General features: G+C 43.2%; 1 protein-coding gene across 1 annotated transcript in view; it reads right to left on the bottom strand.

The window, feature by feature from the left end:
- The window catches only part of SMS (spermine synthase), a 61,201-nt gene that overhangs the window by 31,845 nt on the left and 16,586 nt on the right, over positions 1-12,770 (bottom strand). Inside the window, exon 2 of the mRNA XM_004382848.2 lies at positions 224-344. Within this exon, the coding sequence (XP_004382905.1) occupies positions 224-344 (121 nt within the window). The remainder of the gene's footprint in view (positions 1-223; positions 345-12,770) is intronic.

Below are 12,770 nucleotides of genomic sequence, written 5' to 3'. Positions count from 1 at the left end.
GGCATCATAATCTCGGGGATGGTGCCTAGGCATGAGTACTTCATGAAACCTCTCCCAGGAGCTTCTAATGTGCAGCTAGGGTTGAGAAGCACTGAATTCTAGCCCTCTTCTAAAAGATGTCAAAAGAAAAATAAAACAAAAAAACCTGGACTTCTACCTTCCCCCTCTTTGTCCCTCCTCTGTTCTTCCTTAAGCTCCCAGATCTGGCTCAAGGCCAACTCACCTGCCATTTTTGTTGGTGTAGGTTGCTAAGTAGCCATGGTCCTGCCAGGTGTGCACCGACTCCGTCATTCCCTGCTCCTGGAAAATGGACTGGAGGCCTTTTAGAATGGTCTCGCCATCAGCTGGAGAACAGAGGGAAGAAGGCAAAATGGTCAGAACAAGACCCATTCCAGAGGAAAGCTGATGACGCACAGGTTGACGACTGAACTTCTTAAGAGACTCTGAACGAACAGTCACCAGGATCACTTAGCCTCTTTGTCATGGGCTATCCGCACTCTCAATCCTGCAAGGAAAGGCTCTGCAGATCATCAGGTTACACAAGAAGAACATGAGAACCCACCAGAAACAGCTGTGCCAAAGATACAGAAAGACAGAGATTAGCCGAGCTGGAGGAAGCACAACATAAAATATTCAGTGAACTAGAAATCAAAGAAATGCCAACAAATGCAAGCCCAATGAGAGTCCACTTTAAGTAAAATTAATGAGGCCTGGCAAGGGGATGTCCATACACTGTTGATGGGTATTATAAATGACTTCAAAACTTTTGATTTTATTTTCCAGGTGTTTGACAGTAAGGATGCATGGATTTTATAATCAGAAAAAGAAAAAACCTAAATGGTGACACTTAGGAACATATTTTTAAACGTTAGAAGCTGAACAACAATTCCATATGGAACATCTTGCTTGGCATTGTGACCTCCTCCCCCCACGCCCCATGGTCTAGAAGCCAATCCTCCTCTTTCCCACCCCACCCCTCTCCAAAGTGGAGCTCAGTGTTCCCAGGTCAGACTAAGGTGAAGGTTCTAGAAACTGCAATTTATTCTTCTCCAGGTATATCTGCAAAGCAGCTCCTCCCTGATAAGGGTAAGATAAAGAAGCAAGATGTGATCAAAGGATGAACCATGGCCTCCTACCTGGAGACCAGAAGAACTAGATGCTGTCTGGCTACCCCTACCATTCCAATCGGAGCCACAATAGATGGACCCTGATAGAATAAGAGAAAAATGTGGAACAGAATCTCAAATTCCGGACACACTGCTAACTCAGAACTGAAGCCACTCTCCAATTCTACATTTCAGCCAATGATTGACAGGTCTATAAAATAAACAATAACACACATGGGAATGTACTTCTTAGTTCAATCAAGTATATGACATCAAATGGGCAATGCCTGCCCAAAAGCAAAGACGAGAAGGCAGGAAGGGACAGGAAAACTGGACGAACGGATACGGAGAACCCAGGGTGGAAAGGGAAAGGGGGAGAGTGCTGACACATTGTGGGGACTGCAACATCACAAAACAATTTGTGTATACAATTTTTGATGAAGAACTAATTTGCACTATAAACTTTCACCTAAAACACAATAAAAAAATTTTAAAAAAGGGAAACTATTACATGGAAGAAAAACAGACTTACTGGACCAGCTGAGACCTGGGAACTCCCTGAGACTAATGCCCTGAACTGAAACTAGCGGAGGTCACCTTTTAGCTAAATAACAGATTGGCTCACAAACTAAAGATTATTACCTGTGAGTACTGTGCTCCTTTAAAAATATCTATATGAGACCAAGTGGTCAACAATTACTTTAAAACAAAGATGAGAATATAAGGGAGCAGGGAAACTGGATTAACAGAAATGGAACAATCACAACAGAAATACTGAGAATATTGACACATTGTGAAGGAAGCAACCAATGTCACTGAACAACTTGTATAGAAATTGTTGAATGGGAACCTAAAGTGCTGTGCCAATCTTCACCGAAAACACAATAAAATATTATTAGGGGGGAAAAAAAAAGATGTGGCCAAAGGAATCACTCTGATCACTCTGTATTGTCCCACCATCCCTCCTCAGGCTGGCTCCACATGAAGGAAAAGCAACACAGCCTGCAAGGCATCAAGATGAAGCATGCTTGAGATCTACGCACCCCTTTTCTCTGACCCAAACCACGACAAAAGACACAAAAAGATTCACAGCTGACTACAGTGCAGCTGCACAAGAAAATTACACAAGAATTCCTTCCAGAAACTAACTCATGCCAAAACTTCAACTGAGAGTTAAGCGTTTTTCACTATACATAGAGTCTCTCTCCAGTGACTTTTGGAACATTTCCGAAACTTCTAGCGTACAGTAAGAATGAAGGCTACTATCATGGATTGAATTGTGTCCCCCAAAAATATCTGTCAACTTGGTTAAGTCATGATTCCCAGTATTGTACAACTGTTAACCTTTTGTCATCTGATGTGAAAGCAGATCACTAGGCCTTTCTTCTGAGGTACCTCTGGGTGGACTGGAATTTCCAACCTTTCAGTTAGCAGCCAAGTGCTTTAACCATTTGTACCACCAAGGGACTCCGACCTATCCTCCAAAGCCCATATTAAATGCTACCACCCGTAAATGCAGTCCCTGAATACCCTTCTCTTCAAATGATGGCCTCGCTTCCCAGTTCCTGCTCTGTGAATCTATAATGTAGGCAAGTCTCTAGTGCCCTCATGACACTATGTTCATTCATTCAAAACAATTTATTGAGGACTTTTGTGCCAGCCGTTGTGTGGGGCTAGAGCTATGACCAACAGACATGGTGCTTGACCTCACAGAACGTACAACATGGTTGGGGGAGGCAGGTATCTTAGTTATCTAGTACCGCTATAACAGAAATACCACAAGTAGATGACTTTAACAAACAAATTTATTCTCTCATAGTCTAGGAGGCTAGAAGTCCGAAATCAGGGTGCCAGCTCCCGGGGAAGGCTTTCTCTCTCTGTCAGTTCTGGCGGAAGGTCCTTGTCATCAATCTTCCCCTGGTCTAGGAGCTTCTCAGTGCAGGGACCCCAGGTCCAAAGGACATGCTCTGCTCCCAATACTTCTTTCTTGGTGGCAGGAGGTCCCTCTCCCTCTGCTTGCTTCTCTCTCCTTTTATCTCTTGTAAGATAAAAGAAGATGCAGGCCACACCCCAGGGAAACTCCCTTTTCATAGGATCAGGGATGTGACCTGAGTAAGGGTGTTTCATCCCACCCTAATCCTCTTTAACATAACCTAATCTTGCCTCATTAACCACAGACAAAGATTAGGATTGACAACACATAGAAAAATTACATCCAATCACAATATGGTGGGCAACCATACAATACTGGGAATCATGGCCTAGCCAAGTTGACACACATTTTGGGGGGCACAATTCAATCTATAACAGCAGGCATCGGGGCTCGCCCTACATGGACATTGTTCTGGCTCCGGGTTGGTCCCTGAACGCTGTATTCTGATGGAAACATCTCAGTTGGGCAGCTCATGATGGGAAATTCAGGCATCAGGAGACAGGAGAATCTGCCTCATGCCCCTCAAATTATCCCCCACAGACACCTATTTCACCCACACGGATCACTGAATGCTTTTTCCTGCTTCACGAAGGGCTGGTCTTGTGCTTTTAGCTGTTATATGAAACCTGAACATACTCTCAGGACCCAGTAAATGCATCATGTCACGAACTTGACAGTGATTATAGGATTAATGAAACCCAGCACTGGTTGAATCTGCCGACTCTAATTTTCAAATGTGTTGTTAAAATACTTCGCAAACACTCATCATTTTTAGAGGCAGCATTCATCTTCACATTTGACTTATTTATAGATGACTCATAGCCTAATACTGCTACTCACCAAGCTTGGCCAAATCCAATTGGCTTCCCACCGAACATCCCCATAAGCAGTATATGCAATATTCAAACGTTTTCTGAGTTGACTATCCATGTGAAAGTTCTATCTTCACTGCTTATTGGGGATATGCACATGTATTTTAGCCACACTTGAATGTTTATGGATTAACATATAAAGTCTTTGCGTGTCTGGGCTATAGTTTTCTTAAATTTCTTAGCCTTGTTAAAGTGACATTTAGAATTCTAAGTGAAAAGTATATGTAATAGCTATTCCTCCTTCTATTAAAAATTTTTTTCTAAATAAGAGAATCATAATATTACTTTAAAAGTTATCCTTGATTAGTCTCATGGATTGAATTGTGTCTCCCCAAAATATCTGTCAACTTAGCTGGGTCATGATTCCCAGTACTGTATGACTGTGTACCATTTTGTAATCTGATGTGATTTCCTTATGTGTTGTAAACTCTTTATCACTGTGATGTAATAAAATGGATTACTGGCAGTTATACTGATGAGGTCTACAAGATTAGATAGTGTCTGAAGCCAATCTCTTTTGAGATAAAAAAGAGAGAAGCAAGCAGAGAGACATGGGAACCTCGTACCACCAAGAAAGCAGTGCTGGGAACAGAGCGCGACCTTTGGACCTGAGCTTCCTGAGCAGAGAAGCTCAGAGACCAAGGGACGACTGATGACACGGACCTTCCTCCAGAGTTGACAGAGAAAGCCTTCCTCTGGAGCTGATGCCCTGAATTTGGACTTGTAGCCTACTAGACTGTGAGAGAATAAACTTCTCTTTGTTAAAGGCATCCACTTGTGGTATTTCTGTTACAGCAGCATTAGATGACTAAGACAGCTACAAACAGGGTTCAGAGGTCAAACTGGAAGCAGACTTGGCTTGGTCTGGCATGTACGGATTTTTTTTTTCAGTATGAATGAGTTGCCATTTCAAAATCAGAAGATCTCACCCTGCCCCACCAAAATTCACATTTTCAGCTTCACTTAACAAACACTAGCTAATGGAGTAACCAAAATGGCAGTGAGCTAAGTGAAAGAAGCCAAACACAAAAGGCTACATATTGTATGACTCCATTCATATGAAATGTCCAGAAATGGCAAATTCACAGGGAAAGTAGATTACTGTATTTTTACCCAAATGCATTTTTTTTTGCCAACCGTACAACCTCCCCACTCGTTATTTTCCTAAGCGTTATATATATGTGTGCACTTTATTTACAAGAGTACATTATTTGCGAAAAAATACAGTACTGGTTGCCAGGGGTTAGAGGGAAAGGGAGGAATAGGGGATTGATTAATAACGGGTATGGGATTTCTTTTTGGAACTAGATAGTGGTGATGGTTGTACAACACTGTACTAAACACGTCCTAAATGCATTGAACTGTACTCTTTCAAACGGTTAAGATGGTGAATTTTATGCTATATAAATTTTATCACAATAAAAAATGTTTTAAGCATTGAGGGTATAAATTTTAATCTCTCAAATCCCCAAACACAGACAGAGCAATTAGAGCAGCACAACCTAAACCCACAGCCAACATCTACAACAAAACCAGACAACAGAGTGGACCCCCAAGTCCCAAACAGGAGCAGAGACACCAACAGGCCATAGTCCCAGCCATGCATGGTGCCAACAACAGTGGGAGAGGAAGAGAAAAACAGCAAAGGAGCTTCAAGCAGCCCTGAGAACTAGAGAAACCCCCACAAAAATCACCAATTGGTATTCACCCCCACAGGAAGGACCTCCTTCTTTCAGAACGTGGCGCCCTCAGGAAGCCAATGCGAGGATGAAGCTGACATCCACAAGGCAGTAAAGGACCCTGGTAGGATTTGAGAGTGGGGCGGGGGGGGGGGGCGGTCAGGTCCTGTGGACAACCAAAATTAACTAAGGGGAGGCCACTTCCAGGAAAAAGCCCCACCACAGGGATAAACTACACACCCATCTAAACACAAGCATCTACAAACATGAACAGTGACCCAATGTCTCATTAAATTCTCACTCGCTCCTGGGAGAACTGTGTCTTTGGGAAATAATCTAGCTTGCTTTGTTATTCTGAAATTGGTTTCAGGAAATTAAAAGAGAAGGCCTGAATTATATCCCCAGAACTGTGGCATTTAAGACTGAATTCCGTTTAAAAAAAAATCCAATTTCAAACTTAAGAACGAACTAAGCTTGTTCAGTTTGCGTCTGCCAATGAATCTGTTGGGGTCAACCCACTGTGGAAGTGACTGAGCGGCAGGGCAGGATGGTATAGAAAAGTCTGCCCAGCACATCAGAGTTCCACACTTTTACAAACAGCCCAGCAGTACTTACCCTAAATAAGAAAGCCACTCTGTAATTATTCAATCCCTCCTTGGCTAGAACAGATGTTTTCAATTTGGAAAGTGAATAAAACAAATCATCACTCCTGGTAAACGGACTCAATTCAAGATTGGGTTCTGTTGACATATCACAAGACAGAAGACAAATACTTCATGCTGGAGAAGTGAAAAATCCAGGCAGGGCCACTGTGTATGTGACTGGTCAGGCTGTGCCATGAATAAGGTCCCTTGCCCAGGGGCTGAACGAAGGTGACCTCTATCTCTTGGGGCCAGGGGAAAAAGGTATCTTTGCCTAATTCACGCCAAGGCCTTGAATGCTGGCCAAGCACAACGTGGCACCCATCTCCTTTTTGGAACTGACACAATTAGCACAAAGGCATCCTGTGGGCTAATGGAAGCCCTAGGGCCAGGTTTCAAACTGAAGGAAAAACATCACAAAAGAAATCAAACCTGAAGTGTTACCTGTTTCTATACTGTGTGCTAACTCCACAGTTCAGTGAAAATACACCAAGTCTGAAGGTATTTTTGGATGTAGACTGTTCGTTTACCCACAAGCCACTGGATACCGCCTAGCCCCTCATGGGCATTTGAGTCTGCCAGCCCTGCCAGGAAGGTGTCTGAAGGGGATCGCAGAGATGATGATGTCAACAAAGGGGCTCAGCATCTGTTTGTCCACTGCCCATGGCTCGCCTTACTCCATGTACACCTTCCTGATCTAGGGGCTCCCACACCACCCGTGCTGCTCCCAGCCCTTGAGGAAGATTCCAGAAACAACTCCCCAGCACCTCTTTTCCAAGCTCAGGCTCTTAAGGTGAGAACCGAAAGCCAAAGACACGCACTCCACTGGGCTGAAAGGAGGCTTGCTTAGTCACCTTCATCTCAGGTGCTCAACGAACGCCTTGTGCCTCAATGAAAAATTATTTCATTTGGCTAAAATGATTATCCTTGTTATTATGACTTTGCAGAGTTTCTAGAACACCCAGACCAGTGGTTTTCAAGCCTAGCTGCACATTAGAATCATCTGGGGAGTTTTAAAAATTCCAGCACTACACCCTAGACCAATTAAATAAAAAGCTAGGGGTGGGACCCAGGCCTCAGTATTTTTAAAAGCTTCCTGGGAAATTCCCATGTGCAGCCAAGGTTGTAAACCATTGAGCTAAACCACCCTATACAAAAAAAAGAGAAACCCCCTACTAGCTCCACAGTAATTACACCCAAGTCACCCAAAAATTATAGAAAACGTTCAATAGCAGGTTTGAGAAGAGTCCAAATCCAGCAGCCCATGGCATGCCTCAGGAAATGCTTTGCAATTATCAATTTTTAACCTTCATGCCTGTCTAGTAGGAAACACACAGCATGACCAAACAAAATGGACTTGCTCTATTGTTATTCTTCAATAATGGGAATGGGGTTGACAATCAGCATGTGGGGCTGTCCTTCCGTCACAGGACTTTAGCAGCCCCAGCCATGTCCGCTGAATGTCAGTAGTTCCCCCTCATCAAAAAAGATCCCACTCCCCTAATGCCAGGGGTGGGGGAGAGGAGATACCATGCCTTGAACACTAGTAGATGCTACACACGTGGGTGAAAAACAAGCCTGGGGTCAGAGCTTATGCAAATTGGGAAACACAGGATAGAAATGTCACAAATGCCTACAAATCAGAAATTCTGAAGGTAGACTGGAATGCTAAGAGAGATACAGCCATACCATTTTCAAGTACACATGGTAATTCAAACTAGGCTAATTAACCATCAATTCTCGTTATTTGCCGTAGTTATGTTCTATAAAGCCACAGCGAACACTGAATTGGGGAATATCAAACCGGCCTTGTTTACCATGCTCTGCGCATGCTCATTTCTGCAATGACCAGGAAAGCACCACAAGAGCGAAAAAACAGATTTGCAGAAGTGGAATCTGCAAATAATGAAGATCATGTAAAATGCTGCTTGGCAGAAGTTCTTACAAAATTCTCTTCTATGAGCAGGCAAGAATGATGTCTAATTAGTGCCTCACTCAGAGCTTTCCAAAGTGCTCAGAAACCCAGTAGCCTCTCCCAGAGCAAAATGTGTTCTTTGTCCACTGAACAACACAGTGCCCCTGTGTCCAGACCACTGCCCACTTTGTGTTTGTTTATTCAACAATCACTTAAAAACAAAACAAAACTTGGAAGCTGGTCCAAATTAAATACACCAGTACCAAAAGAAGGGACAGGAAAGGAAGAAGGGAAGGGGAACAGAAGGAGCAAGGAAAACGAAAGGGGACTGGAAGAAGCAAGGCTCAAGTTTCAGCTCTGCCTCGTTTCCTCCCAGGGATCCATTCACAGGCCTTTCTTGGGAGAATCTCATTCCTGTAACTCTGACCACCAGCTCCAGAACACCAAAACCCAAATCTGTATATCCAGCTGAAACTTGCCTCCCATCTAACTGTCCTCTGCACTGTCCCAATCACACATCTTAAATCAAAATTAGGCTCATGACTTCCCTACACCAATCCAGTCATACCACTCACTTGCCATTTAAGATCCCCACAATGGTCCTCCCTGAAGCTTTTCTCACAAGTTTCCCATCACAGCCCCTCTGCCCCATGCAAACTCACTGGCCCAGAACACCCCTCACAGACCTAATTTTCTCAACTATAAAACTGGGACACCACCTACCTTGTAGGGTTCCTGTAAGGAACCAGCACCAATGTTAGCTCCCTGCATCCCTGGATATCTTGTAGTGCTATTCAATCATTGATGCTGATGGTTGGCAGCTCTGTACACATAGGCTAAGTGGACTAGCCCAGGGAATCCAGGGATTCATGCTTAAATAAAAACCTAAGACACCATGTACCCTGGCAAAAAGGCGGAAAAACATCCTTCAGTTATATTCCCTGTTCTTTTTCAGCTTTAAGAGGACAAAATACTGTTACCTCCCTTAATTCCATTAAAGCGGCTGCCCTCAGTCTTTCCAGTAAATAAGCAATTCTCACACATTCAGAGAAAGCTCTTGACTATCTGCACTTGTGACCTTGGCTTGTAGCTTTCAGTCTTTTTCAACTTCAAAAACTTCAGCTAAAAACTCATGACAACAGCCCGCCGGGTGGTGCATGGTCTTTCTTAAGGCCACACAATCCGCATCTGCCAGTGTGTGGACACCAACTCTTTTGGAGAGCATTGAGACTCTTTCAGGCCAGCCAGGCCTGCCTTGCCATTGGCCAGAGCCTTAATATTCTCTGCAAAATTAAGGGGTTAGAACAGCACGTTTGGGTTCACATTCCTTTTAGCTCTGACATTCTCTTACATTTAAGCAACTGGCTTATGAAATGAGACGAATTTCTATTCTTGCCAAGTATCTGAGTTATCTAGTGCTGCTATAACAGAAATACCACAAGTGAGTGGTTTTAACAAACGGAAATTTATTTTCTCACAATTTAAGAGGGTAAAAGTCCGAAATCACGGCCCCAGCTCTAGACGAAAGCTTTCTGTCGGCTCTGGGGGAAAGTCTTTGTCTCTTCAGCTTGTTTCCTGGTTCCTTAGAGATCTCCATGTGGCTTGGCATCTGTCTTCCCCCATCTCTGCTTCCTTGATTGCTTGTTCAATCTCTTTTATACCTCAAAAGAGATTAACTCAAAACACACCCTACACTAATCCTGCCTCATTTAACGTAACAAAGACAACCCATTCCCAAATGGCATTATAACCACAGGCACAAAGCTTAGGATTTACAATACATATTTTGGGGGGACATAATTCAATCCATAACACCAAGCATATTTTTTATTATGAAAGCTAGAAATTCCACACCTCACCATCAAGCATACACATTCCTCTCCCCCCATTTCTTTGCCTCCTAGGTCCTTCTCCCACAAGCTGCTCAGCTATTTAAGCTCCAAGATGCTGGTTAATTATTCCCATCACTGCATCACATCTCAAGTGAAAAGGCCACCTCCTATTCCAGAAACTCCACTCCTGTCCATTTTATGGACTTGCCAAGTTTCAAAGGTCCATGGCCTTCTTCCTCCTTTTTCTCCACTCCCACTGGTCTGCCTCACCCACCCATGCTTACCACTGAATGCCCAGCTCAAAGAGCCTACCTCTGGAGATTCCTCCCATCCAGTTAGGGTCCACCCCACGCTGCCTTCTTCCTCCTCCTCCCAGGGGCCTAGACTCTCTTCATGGGAAGACAACTCAGAAACTGGCTGGCAACAGAAAAGGGTTTGCAGCTCACTGCAAGGAAAAGCATAAACGCAGGTATCCTTTTCCCAAAACTGAAGAATCTAAAGTTGGAGAACCCAAGAGCCAGGCTTGGGTTATGTCTATTTTCTGTTCACACATAAATCAGTTTTCTGGTTTTCTTGCTAGACCCCTAAACCTAAAAGAGGAAGAAAGGGAACCTGTACTCCAATACAGTTTAAAGTTATTCCAATATCTGCTTTAAAAACCCATTCAGAGGTTCTATATCTTGACTGTGGTAGTGGTTACACGACTGTATGCACTGGTCAAAACTGACAGAACCATACATTAAAAAAGGGTGGTTTTACTCTGTGTAAATGTTATGGATTGAATTATGTCCCAATGTTGCAATGTTGTTTAAGCTATGAGGCCCCCACCACTTCAACAACTTCATTGACATCTATCTTCTACAGTCCCCTCCCATGTAATTGAAACTCCTTATCGAGGCAAGTCTCTTGAGAGTATACTATATCTTTCAAATAAACAAGAGGTGGGGGTGGGCTGTCGAGTCTAACTCTTGTTACACTCATCCACTCAAAATTTTATAACCCCGTTCATCTCATTCCGCTAAAATGGCATAGACCACTTTTGCATTCAATTGCTAATATTATAGTTGCATTTAAAAAGAAGTTAATCATGGATAGCTAAGACACACATGTATATATGTAACTCACATATCCCATTTGAATGCATGAGTAAGAGGGGGCACGACAGATTATCAGTGCTTAGGGCCCTCACATGCCTTAATCCAGCTGCTCAGGATACGTGCTAGGTTTAATCCAAAACACGACTATTGATAGGGAGTCCAGATTACTCAAATCAAGTGATATACAGGAAAAGTCTCCATATTTCACAGTAAAAAAAGGGCTTAACATTTAAATTCATAATTTTTTTTTTGAAAAAAGGATCTTCATCAGGAAAATTATCAGACATTCAGAAGCCTAATGAATTTCAGGGATTAAAGTGAAGTCAAGAAGGTAGTTCCTTGGAGTAGTCTATATCAACAGCTTCATCCTATATTCCCATGTCCAGCCCTTTTACTAAAACAGCTGCATGATAATTAATCTCATCACACAAAACCCAAGCTGACAGGAATGTTCACAGCAGCATTATTCATAACCGCCAAAAAGTGGAAACAACCCAAATGTCTGTCAACTGGTAAATGGATAAACAAAATCCAGTATACATATACAATGAAATATAATTCAGCCATACAATGAAATAAAGTTCTGATACATGCTACAACATGGATGAACCTTGAAAACGTTAGGCTAACTGAAAAAAGCCAGACGCAAAAGACCATATATTGTATGATTCCAGAGAGACGGAAAGCAGATCAGTAGTTGCCAGGGTCTAGGAGGAATGAGGGGAATGATGCGTGATGGCTAAGAGGTGCGGGGTTTCTTTTGGGGGTAATGAAAATGTTCTAAAATTGACTGTGGTGACGGTAGCACAATTGTGAATATACTAAAAGCCTCTCAACTGTACACTTTAAATAGGTGGCTTGTGTGGTATATGAATTACATCTCAATAAAGCTGCCAAAAAACCCCAATAAGATGAACCTTCAGAGTTCCAGTTACTGCAAGATAACCAAAGCAACAGAGAGAGAGTCCCAGAGAAGACAGTTTCTCCCCTGCACTCAACCACTAGCCAAACACCAGGCACATGGCTCAGATGCACGCAGTGCACACCAGGCCACGGGGCTGCACGGGGCGGGTTTCTCTACCCATTCACCAGTCAAGCCCATCACTGAACAGCAAGTGTCTGCTATGCACAGGTGCTGTCCCAGCCACCGCTCCAGACACTGGCAATGGCACAGTGGGGCGGTCAGTGTCCTGTTCCCATAGAGCTCTCCTCCCAGCAAAGCAGCCTACAACCACAGCCTCTGAGCCTGCATCTATCACAACGGCAAGATGGGGCTGCAAAATACAGAAAGGGAAAATGATGTAAACAATTTGGAGCACTTATTTTTAGAGCACAGCTTCTGATGTTCATAGGGAACAGCAACCAAATCACGGAAAAATTAACTACAGAAAGAAAGAAAAGAAAAAAGCCCTACTGAAGTTGGATTAACGGCCATATAACACCACACATCAATAATACCCAAGCTTTTTTCATGCAAACATGCATTAAGGAAAACCATATGGGAACATTTACAAGTCACAATGATCATTTCTCAAAACTCACATTAGAGTAAAACTTGGTTTATTGTAAATGTGTTGCTAATTATTTCGCTGCCATGCCTTCCCGTTCCCACTGCATGGGAGAGCAGTCAAGGGGGCATTTCCCACGTACGCTTGAGGACAACTCCATCACCCCCACATCCTGGCACCGACACCA

This window comes from Trichechus manatus, unplaced genomic scaffold (assembly GCF_000243295.1).
Source record: "Trichechus manatus latirostris isolate Lorelei unplaced genomic scaffold, TriManLat1.0 scaffold00100, whole genome shotgun sequence".
NCBI classification, from domain to species: Eukaryota; Metazoa; Chordata; class Mammalia; order Sirenia; family Trichechidae; genus Trichechus; species Trichechus manatus.
This window is presented reverse-complemented; position numbering and strand designations above follow the sequence as displayed.